Here is a 20,457-nt window from a genome sequence, read left to right on the forward strand (position 1 = left end):
TTGCTTTTTCCCCCCCGTATTTTTCTTTTGTACGAAATGTTCTACAAGTGAATTTTTCGTGCCGCGTCTGGTTCGCGGCTTTGAATGAGACTTTTTTGATTCTTGCTGAGAGTCGACATCAGAATGAATATTCTGCCTTTTCGTGAACGATGGAACAAATCGCCCTCAGGTTCAGTCGGAGCAGAATTAAAGAAAAACAAAAGAAGAGAAACCCTCGCCCGTAAATCACAAACAGAAGATTTGCAGGGAATTACATGTCCTTCTCGTCGCCTCTGATACCTTTTTGATTGACGGACAACTTAAACGTCAGAGCTCCTCTAATCAAAGCTCACCTCTTGCCACCCACTCGCACGACAAAAAAGTTATTTTTTACAACCTCGAGCTGATGAATTATGACTGAGTGCATCTGCAGGACGGGCTTTTAGATGTGGCCTGGTAATTGCACAATGAGCAGGGTGCTGTTTAATATCATAATTATAGGTATGCTACCTAGGGATCTTTTAAAAAATATATATATATTTGGATAGGAGCACGTACTGTATAGGGAGGGAGGAAGGAATTATGTTTCAGTGCTCCATTTCCATTTTTCCTTTGAAAAACACCATCAATATCCCTAATTACAGACAAGATGAGTCATTTATATTTTTTTTTTTCCTGTTTTGTGATCTCTTTGCCTCCCACACACGGGGTTTTAAAAATGGGTTTGACTACCTCGAGGGGTTTGCCATCTAGCCGTGAGCAATTCTTTCTTTTTTTCCCGGGAATCTAGTGACCTCAAAGTTCGAGCAAAGTCACCGCAGACTCGCAAACGCGACCGGAGGGCGCCGCCTGTCATCCCGTCACCGCTGCTCGTTTCTTTGCGGCAGTGAAGCACTCGTTCTCCGCCACGCGACCGCCACGGATGTTTTCAGGGACGAGGCATGCCGACGGTTCGGTAACAAATGCCACCGCTCGCGCGTCTCGTCGAACCGCTACTCATCCGCACACGGCGCTCGTTCGACGTGGCGTTTGACATGAGTTGGGGTCGAAAGGGGGGTCGGGATGAAATTGAGGTGAAGAGTGTCAACCCTCACAGGTGCTCGACTTCCCTTTGGTCTGCTGCGTCACTTAAAGCGCATCTATGTTAACAGATTAAAGGGCTGCGTCTCATTGGTAAAGCGGACGGAATCTTATATAAGCAGTGTATCTATTCAACATCAATAATCATGATTTATCTGGAGACAATATTAGTATTTTAAGGAACAATATAGGGGGGGCAGAGTCTATAAACTGAAACAGAAGTTACACAGTTTAACCTTGATAAAAAACTGTGGACTAGTGACATTTTTTTTAAGTTCATAAAGTTCATTGCCAGCGTGTATCAGCAGCAAGTTCCTGAAGTTAGTTGGACTTGTTTACTCCCAGTCCTCGGAGTGTACCGAGGCCACAGCTTCCAATTTATTTATTTGTTGAGCGAAAAACCCGACTGCAACCCGCCGTCGTTGGGTACCTGCGTCCGTGTACAGAACTCCGTGAGACTTCCTTACCCCTCACAATGAAAAACAGTCTTGCATTGTGCGGCGTAAATCTGCCAGCCTGCTAGTTAGCTTGCTCGCTATTGCACATGATTGCTTTATTAAAGAATAGGGACGTTTTTGGTTTGATTCCCATTGTGTTGACTCCTGAAGTGCAACCACGTCTTTAATTTCAAGTAACCAGAACAGCACATCACTGTCGTGTACATTTTGTCGTTTTGTACATATCTTATATTTTTATATGTTTAGTTTTTAGTATGTATTAGTAAGTAAATCTATTTATGTGAAGGGAAACTTGCAGAATAAGAATTTCATTGACCAGTGCGAACTTATGTTTTACTTTGTACATGACAATAAACTTCTTGAATCTTGGTTTACAGCAGTGCCATTAATTTTTGGAGGAGATTAAGATTAAGATAAGATTGGAGGATACATCTGTACATTACACTTTTGGATTTCAAGCTAAATGTGATGTCACACTGTTTCAAAGCGCCTCTGCCATTCAACAAGTCCTCCAAGTCATACGACGTACTATGTCGTATGTGTCTTTCATGCGCTCCAATACCACCAAATTGATTGTTTCCTAAACTGGCGCCTCTACCATTGACAGGATGCACGCCACAAAAACGATTAGCCTCAGAGCATTGTGGGGTTTAATTTTCTTTACCAACATATGATTGATGTGCTTGTAAAGGGTAAGGGTTAGGGTTACATTGCAGAGAATCAGTACGATTACTTTACAGAATAAAAGCAAATCCATTGAAATACACAAACTTGACGGACTTACCAGGTCTATGGTATGTCTAACCCTAACCTCTAACCAAACTAGAGGTCCTTGGTCTTGCAAACACCCACAGAGGTTGTAATGAGCTGCTTGAACAACCGACCTATGTGGTTGTCTTTTGCTGGAGGACAGTCTCCTGCCATTGATTGTCCCCAAAATATTGGTGCATGTACAGTTTGGTGAAGGTTAAGCCTTTACCTTGAAACTTGGAAAGCAACACGTGGTCGATCTGGCAGTAATATGATCTTACAGTTAGTGTGTACTTAAACAATTGCTTAAGGACATCGCAAATTGGTGATCATGTTTAAAAATTTAGGAAAACAAAAGCAACGCCGTGTCTGTATATGATGGTTAAAGGGTTTGGCTCTTGTTTTCTCCGTCTTCCTCGGCACAGTGCCTCGGCAGCCTGTTATACAAACAGGAGCTGTCTTGAAAGCACAGTTTAATAATAGTTTGTCGGGCTCCAATACACTTGAGTTGGACACAAAGTGCTGTGTACTGCCTGAGCCTTATTGGTATTTGTGCCATCACCTTGTCTACAGCTGGCCACGCAGCGGAAGCGGGAGCGCCAGTACCACAACAGCGGCGGCCGCTGTCTCCTTTTTCAGTATCTACACCGCGGATCCGTTCAGCCACGGGAAACCGCTGTGCACTCAAGACCTCTCAGCCCCAATACACATAGCATATCTGTTTGTGCAAGCGATAAGCAAGCGTGGTGGAAGTGTTGACAGAGGCTTCAGGGCTGCAGTTATGTAGCGTATGTAAAGTACACTGCTGGTGCAGCCTGCTACAGTGGCTACAGCGCAAACAGACGCCTGGAACGAGGGTATTTCAAAAACAGGATGACCACGAATTAGGTCTCGTGAAAAACATTGCGACAGCTGGAATCTGTTATAACATGATGTTTTAATATCAATTTATCTACAAAATCTTTACTGACACCACTTTATTCTGGTCTTCATGGAAAGTGCACAGTCACCGAAGCAAAGGAACATATCAAAAATTACAAACAAACAGACTGTACCATATATTTTTTTTGTGGTTTTTTTACCATAAAATGTCCATAAGTTTCCATTTGGCATTGGTTCTTACAGTATAAATGAGCAGAATCATATTGAAACAGGATGGTTCAACTTTTATGTGGTGGCATCTGAGATTCTACCGTAGAATTATTTCGGTAAAGAGTTTGTGTTTGAGAAACAGTTGTGCATTTCCTTCCTGATCCACCTCATTTTTCATTATATAGCACTGAAGTTAGTTGCTGCAAAAAAAACAAAAAATCCACCCAGATAAGTACATTCTTCAGCTGTCCACAGCTGGTCGTCTCCTGGTGAACCGTTCACAGTTTGGTAATCCACAAAGATCGAGCGCAACTTTAAGCCCCATTGGGCACAATTCTTATGTCTGGAGTTTTCGTATGAGCCATTAACAGTCCAGATATCCCTTCAAGCAGCTGTTAACTGCACAGCTTGGTGGTCTCGTATTCCATCGAATTGGGCAGACGCGTGCTGAAGGCCTGCAAGGAGGCATGAATGCGGACCACCTCGCTGGCAGTCAGTTTGAGACGGTGCCGGAGAAGACAGGCAAACAGGTCCAACCGCTGTTGACCGGGAGGCGACAGCCGGTTAACCCTGTCCCGTATCTCCAGGAGCTGCAGCATGGCAGTGTCTTGGGAGCCTTGGGTGTACGGGTAGTCCAGCTGCAGAATCAAGTCGCGAATCGCCTCCGGGTCAAAGTGCATGCTGTAGCCGAACACCTGGATGCTGTTGATCTTCATGTAGCCCAGGTTCCGGGCGGGATCTGTCATCTCTAAAGGCTCGTAGTAAACGCTGTCATTCACGCCGTCCTGAGTCTTTATCCTGCTCCGAAGGTAGATGTGAATGGTCTCAAAGAACGTCTTCCATTTGTTGCCCAGCGTCAGGGTCCAGTTGTAGCACTCGAAGGGCAGGTCCAGCTTTTTGGCCTGCCAGTCGGGGAAATTGTTCTCGTTGACGGGGATGTACCAGCTCTCAGAATGGCTCCCTCCGAAGGGGTTGATGTAGAGGGTCAGGACGGGCTCCAGGGTGCTGTTCTTTGTAAGGCAGATCTGGAGGGACATTCCCAGCAGCATGTGGACCATGTTGGACTTGTACTTGTTGCTCTTCAGCGTCAGCAACATCCGCTTTCTCCACGACGGGTCAAACCAACTGTTGAGGCGCATGTCATTGCTGATGAAGATGGCGTGGACCTAACGGAACGGAACGGAACAGACAATGACACAGAGTTTTACTCAGTGACACTTTTCATGAGGTGAATCTTTTAGGCAACTCTCTCTGCAGGAGAAATACAGTTTGAATAAACTTTCATCCACCAGAGACCGTGTGTTCAAAGTTTCAGATCATGTGACAATGCCTGTATAACGATATTCAAAGACACAACTCTCAGACAATGGCAATTTTTTTTTTCAGCAACTTTCATTGAAATTATTCGGATCTCATCCTGTTTTAACATTACAGCCTCGGGCCAAAGAGGCAGCCCCATCATTTAATCATTGTTTTTTTGATGGTTTTCAAATTTTCAACCACATCCCTCAGATATATTTTTTATTATAGTAACTCTATCCACTTAGGGAGGCCACATGATGCAAAAAGCTGCAGTTTCCAAAGTCAAAAAGCTCACGTATTTTATTTATATCAACTAGTTGTGCCAAAACAAAATAGGTTATTTCTTTTATTGTAGGCAAAGCTGCTAGACCAGGCGCTATCAAGCAATGCCCATTTGCCTTTTGCAAGTATGCCACCATCTACCATGTACAGTTCAAATCACCACACAATCAGAATGTGTGTTTGTATAATGTTATTCTGGTTTCTAAGCAAAGAGCCACAAACTAGCCTAGATGTGCAGAACATCTAAAACATGGCCCGATAAATAAAAGGAAATAAACATGGGGGGAAACTATAAAGTTCCTCAGTAGGCAGAAGGGCAAGAGATTGTAATGCTGAGCGGCTCCCATGACTAAATGTATGCTCCCCCAGGCTGCTGCTGTGAAAGACAGCTCAGCTGTCAGTCGGCCCGACTGGACTAAACAAAGGCTAAAAAGGAAAAAAATACCTCGAGCCTGCGGTCGGCTCTCTGCAGGAGGTAGCCCAGCTCCAAATCCTGGAGGTCCGTCTCAAATCCCAGGTAGTTCTCCGTGGAGTCCGCCACCATCGGCCTGCAGGCGCCCTGCGTCAGGGCGAAGCCCGGGTTGCAGATGCCGCAGCGGGTTTGGTTGTCCGTGGCGCACGCCGCACACGCTGGGCCATCCCCAACGGTGCAGGGCGGCGGCAGCTGACAGGGGCTGTGCTCGTATCGGCAGCTGCAGCTGTGGAGCTCCTCGGAGAACGCACCAAATTGGTTGTTCTCAGAGCAATACAGGAGAGACTGGAAATGACTCAGCCAGTAGGACTGAGGCCTGGACCAGGGGAACAGATGATGGAGAGAGGGAAAGAAAAGCAGAAAGAAAGAGAGAGAGTTGTTATTGAAAAGGACTGGATTTACGGGTTTAAAAAAAAAAGGGTAGAAGCTTTATTGGGTCCATGGCACCTGTCTGGTCGTAACCAGGCTGCTCATAAAAAATACAAAGCATAATCAGGAAGATGTACCGCAGCCCGAGAGGTTTCCAGTCGGCATGGTTAAGCTAATTTAAAAGGTCAGGAAAGCTCACTGAAAGCTTTTTCTCAATTTGTACGTTACAAAACCATTATTTGAGCAGCATTTCAATCTTCCTATGTAAGTGCACACTTATCACGCACACACTAAAGTACTGTGTAAAGCATACACGTCCAAAAAACAATCACTTTTCAACCAAATTGCACGGGGTCACAAAAGGACCGTCTCCATGGCAACTGCAGCAAAGCCCATCAGCTAATGAGGTTCATAAGTTGTGTTTTGATGCCGATTGTCAGAAACGCTGGAACATTTCCACATTCAAGCACAAATTAGGTGTTTAATGAGTTTGAATTTGAGCTTAAATGTTTAAAGACCCCCTCCAGTCAAGTTTTAGAGTATATAAAAATAATCTGCTATCCCTAAAATTGTGTTTAACATTGTTTACCCAAGAAAAAGGTTTTAAAAACCCCCTCTAAAATGGGGCTGAAAACCATCAACTCTCTCTCCCTCATTTCCGAATTCTGAGACTATGATATTCATGATATGCAAATAACACGGGCCCCGCCCACCACAGCTACTCACGCTAGGTTGACCCATGGAAGAATATGCGCAACAAGATGGCTACCGGCAAAATCGAGATTCAGCCATAAAACTTTCCCAAACTGCTAATGCTAACGCTAACTGTGTGCTGACACACCAGCCGTCCTCTCGTGAATGCTAACTGCTAATGCTAACGCTAACTGTCTGCTGACACACCAGCCGTCCTCTCGTGAATGCTAACTGCTAATGCTAACGCTAACTGTCTGCTGACACACCAGCCGTCCTCTCGTGAATGCTAACTGCTAATGCTAACGCTAACTGTCTGCTGACACACCTGCCGTCCTCTCGTGGATGCGCTGCCTCTGCTGCAATGGAAGTTTCCGGTTTCTTTGCCTCACATTTGCATATTCGACAGCGATTGGTTTTCTGTATTTGTGACGTACCAAACCACGTCCCTATAGTCACTGTCAGACAGTTTAGAGGACAAGAAGAAAAACACTTTTTTGAGTGGAGGGGGACTTCGATGACCTAGAAAAGCGCTGGCTGTTCTCTGCAACTGACTGACTGAATTTGCACACAGTACAACTTATACAGTTTTATTTTAAGTAGATATAAAAACTCTTGCTACTAAGGAAATTATCCGTCTACCATATTTTCTTTTGCAACAATCCATTAAAATCCGTCTTTCTTCAGGATTATTTGACAGTGTTTGCAGGAATGTATATATCCTCGTTACAGAGTCATCTCTCGTCTGAGATGCTTGCACAGAGTGTTTCCAGTGTTCCCGTTGTCCTCAAGTGCCTGATGAGCGCAGGTTACGCATGCAAAGGATACATGGGCACAAACACTGGTTTTGGCAAGGAAGCGAGTGCGCGAGACAGCAGGAAGAAAGTTGTCTTTGATCAGCTTGCGACATTCATATTAGAAAGTGCGCCGCAGCTGCAGGGCAACTAACTCTCAGACACACATACTGTATTATTCCCCCCATGGGGGCTGGAGTTTGATTCCCGTCTGTGACTGTGATCCCTTTATGCCTCTTATCCCGCTTTGCTCGCTGAAGAGAAGAAATGCACAGTACATACCGCTGGCTTTCCTTTCAGAATGAAAAAAAGGAAGCTCTTTCTTTTGATGAGGGTGTATTGTAGTAAACTTTATGCTAATCTGAAAATGTTTGGTGGATTACATTTGGGGCATCCTTCCTCTGTATCCCAAATCGCACACTGTTGTGCTTGGGTAGTGGGAATGGAGTTCGGCAAAATCAGCGATTTGAATATCACAACACCCTCCTAATGGAAAACGCAGTCATGGGAAATGAACCAAAAATTACTCTTTTACTTTCCATCACTTGCTATCTGCAGGGACAGCGTTTCACCTCCGACAGTTCCAGCGGGGCAAAGCGGTCGCCCCAAAACACAAGCCTGCAGTTGTGCCGTTAGCTCCCCGGTGTGATTATGTACAGCCTCTGTGCTCCCTGCGAGCCTTCCACCAAACCTGCGCTGTAAATCACACCGCCCTTCTAACTTCTCTGTCGTGGAGCAAGAAATGCCCAAAAAATTAAAGAATACAGTCAAACCCAGGAACTTTGACACTGCTGAAGATTTGTGGAATTTAAAAGTAAAAACCCACAGTGGATTCCCGGACACAAGACCAGCATCTAATTTAAAATATAAAGATTTGTAACGAAAGTAATGATGGTCACCCTCACATTTCATTTTTGAACACGCCGTTGTCAATCCATTGGCATGAATCTGCGTTTGCAGCATTCAAGATTCAAGACACCTTCTTTTTTGGAAAAAAAGTTTACACATAAGTAAGGTATTTTCCAAGCTGATTGATCCAGAGCAACTGAAAACATCTCTTGAATGACAATGTGGATCGTTACGCCGAATGGCAAAAGTTTCGGCACAAAGTGCACTGCGCAGTTCCGTCATTACGAGCCTAATGAAAGCTGAGCCGCCGGCCAGACAGCTCCTCCGACGGACTTATCCGCTCATAATTGTCAGCACAGGAGGAAAAGTGGCCGGGCAAAATCAATCACATATCTCTCATCCATCTCAAGTGCCACAAACAGGACGCTGAGCGGAGAGTGAGGGGGGATTTTCGAGAGTGCCCACTTCTCCCATAGACAAATTGACAAATCTCCCAATTCCCTCTTTCTATGGACACTCGCGCTCCTTTCGCCATATTTGTTGGTGGGAACATCAGCTGCAACCATTGGTGATGTATGTGTGTTTTTGGCACAAGCACGAGACGGATCGAGCAACGGGTTAAACTGAGACAGAGGGAGAGACTGAGAGAGAAAGGACTGGACATTGAACAGAGTCCACTGTATAGATTAATCTGCCAGTTGATTTATGTGTTGTGCTCTGTACCGTCACACCGCCATTACTGCGGCGGCTCCGTCAAGCCTAAGGCAGTGTGACTGACAGTGATGGTAGGATTCATCACCTTCAGCAGTCGTCCCCCTTCTGACAGATGAAGGTTGACTGTATGTGACCGGGTTTTTGTTGTTGTTGTTGTTGTTGTTTGTTTTTCTAGGTGATTTGTTTCTATAACACTTAGTCAAATCAACAAAGGTCGGACAAAATGACGGATGTGAAAGGTGCCTCGTACCACGGTTTGGAACAGAGGACCAACATTTTGTCCGACTAACAGAGGTGTTCTCGGTGCCGGATCAAACTGAACCATATTTGGGATAGGTTGGACTTTTTGGACCCAATGCGGGAAGACGATATAACAGCATTTAACAATAGCAGAAGAAGAAGAAAGCAAAAATGATCCATGGCAGCACATGGAGGTGAGGAGGAGAACAGATATCAAATTGCAATTTTCGCAGGATTTCTTGCAGCCATGTTTGAACAACTACGGTTCATTAAAACTTTATAACTTATTTTACTTTTTATTCTTGCACTTTATTAAAACAATGTGAACTCACATAACGTATTGACTACTCATTCTGGTTTTTACCATCTTCACGTTCTCTGCTCTATGTTTTTAGTCAATGTCTTTGTTTGTATGTTTGCACCACAGAGTAGCATTTTTTTATTTCGTTGTATGTACTTACAATGACATTAAAGTCAATTCTGATTCTGATTCTGATTTGGTGCATCCCAGTTGGTGATGCTGGTATTAAATTATAATACTGTCACAGTGGCAACAAAATGAACAAAATTAACTGGTTAATTAATTTTCTCCATTCAAACGAAAAAAACGTACTACCTGAATATACAACATGTCAATGTCAGACGCACACTCATCTACAAAAAAATCAATGTCAAGTAGAGGTAGACGCGGCCCACGTAGGTGATGACAGCAGGACGTACATCACACAAAATTCTTTAGTGAGCTCCCTTAATTGCAATGTGCAACCAAAACTAACCAGATTTTATGTGAACAATGTAACACATGTATAGACGTGAACCTTGGTTCAGACTTTCAGGAGTGAAAACGCCCAAAAAGTGAACTTTAAATGTACAAAAAGAAAAATATACAGTACTTCCTCATTAACTAAAATATTTAAAAGCGATAAAACAAATACCATCATTAAAGTGGTATTTCCTCCTTTGAAGCCATCAGACCAATGCAGAGAATTGGTTTTTCAGAAAGGATTTCAGAGGGTTTTCATGAGGATGGAAGTCCAATTAAATGAAATGAAGTTTTCATGATTTAGTGTAAAAGCTTTATTGGAGCAGACACTTGTGCATTCCGAATTTGAAGTTTACCGTCGTTGCAGCAAGGACAAACAGTTTATGGTGACGTGCGAGTGAAAGGAAACATGTCTTGGTTGTTTTACTGACATTTTGATGACTTGCATTCCGGCATTTAGAGGGATGTACATATTTGTCGGAGAGCGCTGCACAAAAGAGATTAAAGAGTGGAATCCTTTTTGCACACAATAAAGGGGTTATTGCAAGGGTACACAAGAGAAATGACACCGCGACCATGGCGGCTTATTTACTTCCACCCACATCCCTGGATTAAGTCTGAGAGAATTGCAGGCTGTAGCTAGAACCTTGCATCTCCTATTGGGGTTCACATCAAACAGAAATTGGAGAATTTATAAAAAAGGAAGGAAAAAAATCAAAATAAAGGTGCTCAGAAAAGTTTTTCCTGAGTTAAACAAACAATAGTGAACGTGAATGAAATTCAGACGTTTCAGCGTCTGCGCTCACCGCTCTCGTGGTAGGCGGACTTGGGGCTGTCGGTGGCACCGTTTGCTGAGGCTGAAGAGCTTGAAGATGACCCTCTCCGCACGCCTGGAGAGGACCCGCATGCTGTTCTCCAGCTGCTCGTACCGCCACTGGAACGAGCTGTCCAGGGACCACAGGTGTTGGATGGCGGACACATTGAGGAAGTAGTTCTGCGGCAGCCTCGTGTAGAATGCCTTGAATTCGTCTGTCGCAAGAAATACAGGCATGAAAAGAAAGAGAAACTTTACACTTTCGAGTATGTTTACATCCAGGAGGAGAATTGGCATCCATTCATGACGCCCATATTTATACCAATAGGCTGATGGGCTCCATGATTACAGTTGAGGTTGAATAAATAATATATTTTACGCTTTTTTTGAAGTTTTGTTGTCCATAAGAGGATATTGAGTTTTTATGGTTTTAAGTACCAAATACCTCAACATAGTTTTACATCTGATACACGGCCAGGTGACGGATTGTAGCCTACTACAGTAGCTTGGAAAACATAACTGCAAAAAGCGATGGTCAGCGTTACAATGAGTCGAACAGACGGTCAAATTTGACCTAAAAGGGCATGTCTGTATTTGTTGAGGAGCTATGCACTGGAGCCCTTTGGCTGTGTTCCGGCACAAACCCCTAGATCAGCTGGCAGCATTAAGGGGTTGATCGTCCACAGTGGTGCAGCGAATAGGTCCAATGCAGAAGCAGCAGAGCTTGTTGCCTGTAGCTCTGCTGCTATATCCGCTGGGCAGACCAGTACTGAGGCCAGCTAGGGCCAAGACCATCCGGGACATCAGGGCAGTGGGTGATCAGACCGTGGATTATGGGAAAGGAGAAGGAGCAGTCTGTCTTTCCATCGCCACTAAACCATGTGCAGTTTTGCATGGGATTGTCTGATACTGCGGACGAGAACTGTGGAGTATGGGGAAATTATGCTGGAAATATGCTCTGGCTGGGCAGCAGCAGCTTATCCTCCTTATTTTTTTAACTCTTACTCCAGGCGCTGGATTTCATCCCTTAACTGTGAGTGAGCAAGATAGCAGTCCACACACAACAGCTGGTTTCAGGTCCAAGTGAAATTCACGAAGCAACACAATTGATACAATGGGAAAATTTAAAAGATAAAAGCAATAAATAGATTAAACGCTGAAAATGTGGCTGGAGGGGCAGGGAAAACGCTCGGAGATGGTTGGATGATGGGTCAGGGTCATGCTGGGGGTGGTGACTGTTGTGTTGTGACATCACAAAGTTACAGAAGTTCTGACGACTTCTTTTATAAGCACAGTTTCTGAATATGAGCTGTGTGCGTATGGAGACTTTGATACTTTTGCTGTTTTCAAACAGCACCAAGATGCGCTTTTAATCAGAAAAGATATACAAGAATTTCACTATACGCATTATGGGACCTTAAGTGATCCAACCTGCCCACGAGGATAAATATCTTCAAATGACTGATTATTCACTTTTTATACATTTTGACTCAACAAAGATCCTACTGGAAACATTTTCTTTAAATGTATCTTTATTTAAAAACCAGGCACAGATTTTTATTGATGTTTTTTCCTTTCAATAACCTTGTAATCAACCTCCATATGCGTATAATTGAGTCACTCCTGTTGACTATAGTTGAAAAACTGGGAGAAGTCAAATCATAGGCATGTGTACATTCTGCGTTGTGGCATTTTACTTGAACAACACAGTATGGTCAACTCGCACATAGTGTACCATGTACATAATAAATGTGTCCACATGGCCTTACTTTGATTTTTCTGTCCCAGGTTTACAACCTACAGGGGCTTTTTTTCTCGGGCCCAGTTCTTGTGATATATTTACCTGTCAATGCTGACACCCCGAAACCGAATACCTTGACACGGATCATTTCGATGCTCCATTAAACAATTGATAGGTTCACATCGGATTTTGTGGGGGATTGCTATCGACACTATGAGGATGCAGCAGAGGAAACGGGAGGCTGCCTCAGCCCAGTCGCTCCAAGAAGCCTTTGAAATTGGACGGACCCTCGGCAGCCTGTTCTTATTTAGGTATAATGTGCTAAACCCAGGTATCATTTACATTTACTGAGTCACATTTTAAATGCTAATTATAGTATCACTGATACTGTATTCGTAGTAGCACTTGTAGTATTAGTTGCAGTACACATACAAGACTATGTATCAGTTGCCATGAACATTATCATTTCCTTAATCAAATCAAATCAAATTTATTTATATAGCACATTTAAGAACAACAACACAACAGTTGATCAAAGTGCTGTACATTATCCCAAAACCCAAGAACAACCAACACAAGCTCAACACGATTATGCACGAGGACCAGTTTACAGATCCATATGAGGGGCATCACAGGCATCACTTCGTCCAAAGATTAGTACTTCAGTTTTACTCTCATTTAAGTTTAAAAAGTTAAGGACCATACAGGCTCTGATGTCCATGAGATGGGGCAGGTAAATTTGAGTGTCATCTGCATAACAGCGGAACGAGATGCCATATTTTCAAAAAATGGAGCCTAAGGGAATCAAGTAAGGAGAAAATAAGATTGGTCTGAGAATGGAACCCTGAGGGACTCCACAAGGGTCTGTTCAGCTTTTTCTGCTTCTACATTACAACATTGTGTTTTGCTGAAATTTATATTTTGTTGAGTTAGCAATTGTTACATTTTAAAGACGATGTTGACTTTTACTACATTCTGGATTTTTCACCATCATTATTGGTACTAACATTATCTTCTCATTAGGTTTAATATTAGGACATTATGTAAAATGTCAGTATCTGAAATAGGAATGAGCTAAACAATTGTTCTGGCCTTTATCAGCACTTAATGTTTTAAAGGGAAATGCATTGATAATTCTATTATTTCCTTTTGTGTCTCCATTTGGTTCCGAAATAACAGTAGCAGGAATCACTATTTTCTATCTTCCGTAAGTTTCAGCAGTCAGACGACCTACTGGCCTCTTCCCCCTGCTGATAAAGCAGCGCAGTAGAAATCTGTGATCTCCCAACGCTGAAGGACGCGTTTATGGATTGGGCAGATATCCGCATTCTGGGCACACCGCTTCCCCTCGTTTCGCAGACCGGCGATGAAAACGTTGAGAATAATTGCACTTAAGAGTGGGACCTGATTTCGCCTGAGTCATAACAACCAAGGCATACAGTGACCGAGCCGAGCAATAATAAACCCCCAAATTATGCTAAGAGCCTCATTCAAACTCAGTTTCCCTGGTGATAAGAAAAGCCGGACTGCCAATAAATGGGTTTTTATAGCTGATTAATCTGCTCCAGACATATTGTAAAACCACCTGAGCTGAGAGCTGTTGAAATTTTTCTTTTTAATCTGGTTCTGTTGCCTGTTAATTTGCTTTATGCGGACAGTGTGCCAGCGCCCAGGACTGACAACCCGGCATTTATAGTTTGCCTCTAAATCATAGAACAGGGAGGGACATACATATAAGATCCTCCTCCTCCTCAGATTTAACGGTGGAGATAAAACATTAAGGGCGAGTCACGTGTCGTGGAACGAAGCCAGACTGACCCTATTTATTTTCAAGGCTTTTGTTTCTTACCCGATTCCTCAAATTCCTTGTAGAGAATCCCCCACGTCTCCGTGATCCTCTCCAGGCTCTCCTCCATGGCCTGGATGTCCATGTATGGGCAGTTGCACTCGGGGAACTTGGGGTCACAGTTGCACCAGCAGTCATTGTCCTTGCAGACGAATTCACCCTCTCCGTTGCAGGCTATGTAGCTGAGGGCGGCCTGCACGAAACTCTCCCTCAGGTAGTCTGGGAGGATCACTTGCAGGCCTGTCAAAACGAAGCTGGGTTTAGTACCATCGTCAGTACCATCGGGCTCCTACTACTTGATGTTTATCCTATTTGCATATGCCTGATCCTGAAAAACCCAGATGAGCATCTCAGTAAAAGTAAAAAAAAGTCATACGAACCTTGCAGCTGGACTTTGTTTTCGGGGCTCTGAACCAGCACAGAGCTAACAGAGTCGAGGTTGTCATAGTTACTGCATCCAAGGGGACCCGTGCGCGTCTCTGTCACCTGGGAAACAACAACAAAAAAATTTACCAATTTAGAAATTCTCCGCAACTTTCTTTTTTTCAACATGTGCACAGTTGAATTTCCGTTCTTTACTCGAAATATGTTTCATAAGCAAACATCTAAAAATGTATTCAAATGTGGTTAGAAGGGCAGCCAAACAAAAATGTTCCTTGTGCAACATCTTCTTTCTGTGTGAATCAAAGTAGTTGCTGCACTTGTGGATGTGACACAGAATACTGGACAAATCTCGTCGCTGATTGAAGACGTTTGTCGATTTGCCCTTTGCCACCAAGCGGCTCTGGCAGAACATCCCTCCTCACTTTGTTTGCAAGAGGAGATCTTATTTCACCGCTTTTGCTCCTTCTGGCCGCGACAAGGCGCCCGAGCACCTTTCGGGCGATTCTCATTTTTCTCTCTTTGTAGTTGCGGGACACCGTGTTTGAGTTCAGCGATTTGTCCTGGCCAGGCCTGTCAGAGGACAGTTGGTGCAAAGTGACAGATGGATGGATTGCAGGACAATGAGGGTCAGTCGATCAGTAACGCAGTCGCGGAGGGGCCGGCAGGCTCAGGGACTCGTACGAGGCTGCTGGAAGTGAAAACTCGGTATGGTGGGGGGCTCTTTAATCAAAAACCGTAATCCACAGGGGGAAAGGAGTTTGTGAGAGGAAGAACAAATATCCTCTGCAAATGCGGGGATGGGGTGGGGGGATGAAGATTATACGAGTGCAATTGTTCCACTATAATATTTATATCACATTACATCCCGTGTTCCTCTCGTGAGGGATTTTTACCGCTCGCCGTAAATGTGAGGAAATGAGAAACAACCCTGGGTTTCCAGACCACGTGTATGCAGAATCCCATATATGGAATTATTTGATAGTGCCATACGATATGCCGTATGGTAAAAATATTGACTGATGAGCAGAGCTTTCAATTTCCGCTTGGCGCTAGCAGCTGCTGTTCACTGTAGATACATTCTGGTATATTAAAAATACTTAATAGGACATTATTGGCCACCTGTATCTTGGCACCGGGCTGCGCGAGGGGAATGAGGCAGAAGCCTGGAGCCCGGTCTCGGATTACGGCCTTTTCCCCACATGGCGACTTTTACTTTGGGTACCACAGAGCAATGAGTATTTTATTGACTCATTCAAACAGGAGAGTGGCTGAGAGTGGAGCCAAGGAAGCAGATTTTTTTTTTTTTGATCATTGCCACAGACGTAGAGGAGATGAGTCATCTGGTGTCTAGAGTTTTTATGGCAGTAATATGCAAAAAAAGAAGTAGAAAAAAATACTCGGTGCCATTAATAATGCACCGGTAATTTCTGTTGGGCAATTTTGACCGAAAATTATACTTCAGACTGTACTTCTCACTTTGATTTATAACGTCAGTAAACATTTTTCCTGAGGAGTTCATGGTTCAATCTCTAGTTCCGAGTCTTCTTCAATACAGCGTGATGTTCGTTTTGTTAATTGTGTTCTCATTTAGGGTCAAGTAGATGATAAAGCACCGTATGTATTGGGCCATGGATACAGCTTGATTGACAGCTAGTACTGTCCAGTCGGTGCATGGATGCAGGTGGATGTGCAGTGGACAAGCCCTCGGTCAGGCCACACCCCCCACTCCACCAAATACGGTTAGTTCTGGTTTTAAAAAACACAAGATGGCGCTGGCAAAAAATGCTGAACTCAGGTCCTCAAAACAGCAGCTCACAAAGCAACTGGTGACATCACTGTTCAAACACATGTCTTATGTTATTGGTTGAGGCCCTGAGTAAGGACTAGTACTCATGTTATTGTTTCAGCGACTCCCATTTTAGGTTTAGACTGGTTGTATCCGTATTCATTGCTCATTTGTCGTAATAGGGCACCGGTCCTGATCTGAAAGTTTAAATTCCTCGCCTATTCAATGATTAGATGACGTCCACACACTGTCAAGTAACCAACTAAAGAGAATATGCTATTGGTCTTTTACAGACCTCAGCTGACGTCAAAGCTCAATAAGCCACTGGAGAGTCACTGATTCTGTCACTGATCGACCGGGACGGACAAGAGTCACCACAGCTGGAGAACAGCTGGTGAACTGGTGGCGGACTGGTGTCGGTAGGTCAGGTGGAGTGTGACAGGATCCCACAGGAGATGACTGTCAGTCTGATAATGCTATGTGACGGCGCCGTGATATTAGTGTTAGTCAAATGTTCACTTCTACCTTTATTCTGTTTTTCGCTTACATTTTTGGTCAGATTTCAACTGATGAATTACATTTCTGGATGAAAATCTATCAGCTGGCTTTTGATAGCAACGAGTATAAATAGAGGTTTGCTTCTGATGACGGATGATCAAGTTTGCCGCCTATCTACTAATCGATCGGGTCATGTGACAGGGGAACGCGACAGAAGATTCATCTTCCATTATGAGAACACAATGCAATCAGGATTACGAAGCCTCAGATTCCCGCCTTGTTCATCGGCGTGCGCAGACAGGACAGGAAATTACGGGCCGAGTCAGGAGGGGACGGGGCCATTGATTCAGTCGTGGCAATTCTCGGATCACGACGACAACAAAATGATCCCCGCTGCTTTCGGACAAGCGGTGTCACCACTCCGTGAATAAACGGAGCCGCTTTTCGATCACAGACTCTCTCCTCTGCGCTCAGACGTTTCCTTAAGAGGCGCCCACATTTCCACAGCCAAGCCCAAGCACAACACCACGGTAACAGGCTTTTCCTCCCAAAAAATGAGCTTCAATTTCCCCCTTTGCATGGCAACAGCAGGTGGTGGGGGGGGGGGGGGGTATTTGCCTCGCCTAGCCCGCTTCCCATTGGAACCCCTCAACTTGTTTGATTTTCAAATTCGGCGGAGAGCTCGGTTGCATCTGTTCCGCCACCATGCGGGTCAACGCCCTGTGGAGATAATGCACAAGCGCAGATGAATCTACCCCCCTCCTCCTTTGACTCGCTTTCTCCCAAGTGATGGAGGGTGAACCTCTCCTCTTGCCTCTTTCCACCTGTCAGTTACGCCAGATGACTTTGCCTTTGGAGCATGAAAGCACTTTCTCTCACTCTCTACAAAGGGGGGGAAAAAAGGAGCCCCTAATTCCCAAGAAATGAAACAGACAAAAGCATCTGCCTCTACACCTCAGACATGCGCACCTTCTTCAGGTGCAAAAGAAGTATCCTTCTCCCCGGACACAATGTACTGCGCTGAGAGGACAGGGCTTTGATAGAAGAACAGGGGAGTCTGATTCATGTCCTGCCGCAAGAAGAGGAAGCCGCACTTCACAGGCCGACTACCGAGGAATGGAAGAGACATGGAGGAGGGTCAACTTCGCCCTCCGTCACCCCATTAACCCCCACGCCACCCGAAGGTGACAACCGGAGGCAGAAACCTGACATGAGCGCTTTTTCACACGATTCATTTATCCCCCCCCCCTCTCGCCATACGTGCTCATCACGGCACTTATACCCCCAGACTGGATGTGCTAATGGCAGCTGGCGATCGTATCTTATATCATAAGCAGGCCGATGAAAAAAATCTTCCCACTCGATTTCTGTCGCTGTTTTTCATTTCAATATATACATTTTCTAATAAATATTACCCCAAAACCACAAGAAATACAGTTTTCTACGCTGCGAATGACACCTGGAAGTTACTAATGTAACCTTTGAAAATTGAAATCTGTGATATATTTACTTATTTCATGAAGAGAGTGCAATGCTCATAGAGGTAAAATAGGCCAAGTGCAATGTGTGTACATAATTTCACAAGGTCTTATTTCCGTATCTTAATTTATTGTGTTTCATGTTAAATTTCAGGATTGTACATTTTGTAATTTTTCCACATTTTTATGATTTCTTGATGCCTTGGCATCTGCTTGGATTTGTAAGTACAATTTTTGTTGTCACAAATAAATAAAATCACTATGTGTGGCTGCACATCAGGAAAATTATTGCATTCATCACGGCTACAGGAGTATTCTGTGCTCTGCTATTAACAAATGTTGACAATATTTGAATGTTTCTCATTCTGAAAACAGGATACAGATGGAATTGGGAAGAAAATCGCTTCGCTTCTACCTGAGGTATTTTATTCTTTCATTCAAAGAAAGGTTTCTTAAGAATCTTCTCTCGGCAGCGAGCGGTAAATCCTGAATCCTAAAACCCCAGGAATCATCCACCACTGCTCATGCTTACAATCAAAGCCTGTGAATGGAGGAAAACAAGTTCTAACGTTTGCTGTTCTCCGATCATGGTGGAGAAGTTCTGTTAATGTAATGGTGCGTTCTCACCGGACGCCAAACAAATTATTTGCACGGTACAAAGCCAATGCAAAGACGCGACTTGTCGCGAATTTCGCGTCAATGGGTCAGTCACTTCAGTCGCTTGAGTTTAAATATTTGAACTCAAGCGAAAAGTTTGCGTAACGTGTTGACGCAATAGCCAATGAGCGTTGAGATCCTCCACTGTCGTCAGACATCCAGTTGTTTTGCACTACATATCCAGGTGAAAAGAATGTATAAGCCAGTTTTGGTTGGTACACAATAAAGGCATGAAAAAAAGCAAGAAAAAAAAACAGGGTTAAGTAAAAGATGGTAGCAATGATGATGGATAGACACGGATCTCCACAGGACGACCAAACTTTTATAGCTTTACACCAAAAATGGTTTTCCCCTTTTTTCTCTTAATGTAACGAGTTTGACTTGATCGACGACTCTCGGACAATCAAAGAAGATAGAAGTCTTTAATAACAAGTCTGTCTGGGCAAATGTGCCTCCAGGACAACTCGAACGAAAAGAGACACAAAGGCGGGTACCTTGATGGCGGTGGAGGCGATCTGGATGTGGTGCAGCTTGCGCAGGGTGCTCTCCCGGTCGATGAAGTAGGAGGCGGCCAGCTGGTGCAGAGCCTCCAGAGTCACGGCGGAGGAGTTGCCGGAGTAATCGCTCACCTCGGCTTTCTTGCTCAGCTTCCTCTTGTCCACGAATATCGTTAAGGCCTCTTCTCCTTCACAAAAGGGGAGGGGGGGGGGGGGGGGGGTTAGTGTGTTTAGGCACTTATCACTGAGGTTTAACACAAATCACGTGTCAATGTGCCAACTACCTTTTACCCTATAGTGTCTGCGCCTCAGTGTTTAAATTTGGACCAACCTCCTCGCTCATTAAACCATTTTTTAATCTGTGTTGAATTCATCCTTGGCTAATTATTGCCAATCATTTTCCAAAGTCCTGCCACCTGCGCCGCTCCGGGACGCGGCCGCTTAAAAATTCCAGGTGGAAAGAGTAGCACAGCCATACGAACGGGCCTCTGACGTGGAGCGACATTTGACCCCCAGTTACAGGGAAGAGCCACATCAACCCCCCCGTATCAGCGGCCGCTGTTCACCGCAACCAACTCTTCATAAGTCAAGGAGGCGGCCATGGTGCAGGATGCTCTCTCTGTGTGCTGAGAGAGTCTGTGTCGAGACAGCTCACGTCATATCCCTCGTCATGACGCAGCGTTAATGCTTCCTCGGCCTGCCGAAGGGCACGCCTCTTAATGACACGATCTATTCATTCATTTCATTTCAAGTCCACGTGTTACCGAAACACAGAGGCGATCCGTTCAGAACCACAGAGGCGTGGATCTCTCTGGCTCCGATCCAAGGCAAACTCGGTGTGCGCAGCCACTCGAACCTCCTCTAACCTATAGGAACTCAGGTTCTGAACGTAATTGACAAAGTGTTTCTGCTGCGCCAGAAT

At 44.4% G+C, this 20,457-nt stretch overlaps 1 protein-coding gene across 1 annotated transcript in view; it reads right to left on the reverse strand.

Moving 5' to 3' along the window:
* Positions 1–2,313: 2,313 nt before the first annotated feature.
* LOC118318738 (BMP/retinoic acid-inducible neural-specific protein 3-like) overlaps positions 2,314–20,457 on the reverse strand; it is a 48,412-nt gene continuing 30,268 nt past the window's right edge. The window contains exons 4-9 of the mRNA XM_047337003.1: positions 19,533–19,723; positions 14,616–14,721; positions 14,239–14,475; positions 10,641–10,863; positions 5,389–5,731; positions 2,314–4,525 (exon numbers count right to left, since the gene is read on the reverse strand). Of these exons, the coding sequence (XP_047192959.1) occupies positions 3,755–4,525; positions 5,389–5,731; positions 10,641–10,863; positions 14,239–14,475; positions 14,616–14,721; positions 19,533–19,723 (1,871 nt within the window). The 3' untranslated portion in view covers positions 2,314–3,754. The remainder of the gene's footprint in view (positions 4,526–5,388; positions 5,732–10,640; positions 10,864–14,238; positions 14,476–14,615; positions 14,722–19,532; positions 19,724–20,457) is intronic.

The sequence above is a fragment of the Scophthalmus maximus genome, chromosome 13 (genome assembly GCF_022379125.1).
Source record: "Scophthalmus maximus strain ysfricsl-2021 chromosome 13, ASM2237912v1, whole genome shotgun sequence".
In the NCBI taxonomy this organism is placed as follows: domain Eukaryota; kingdom Metazoa; phylum Chordata; class Actinopteri; order Pleuronectiformes; family Scophthalmidae; genus Scophthalmus; species Scophthalmus maximus.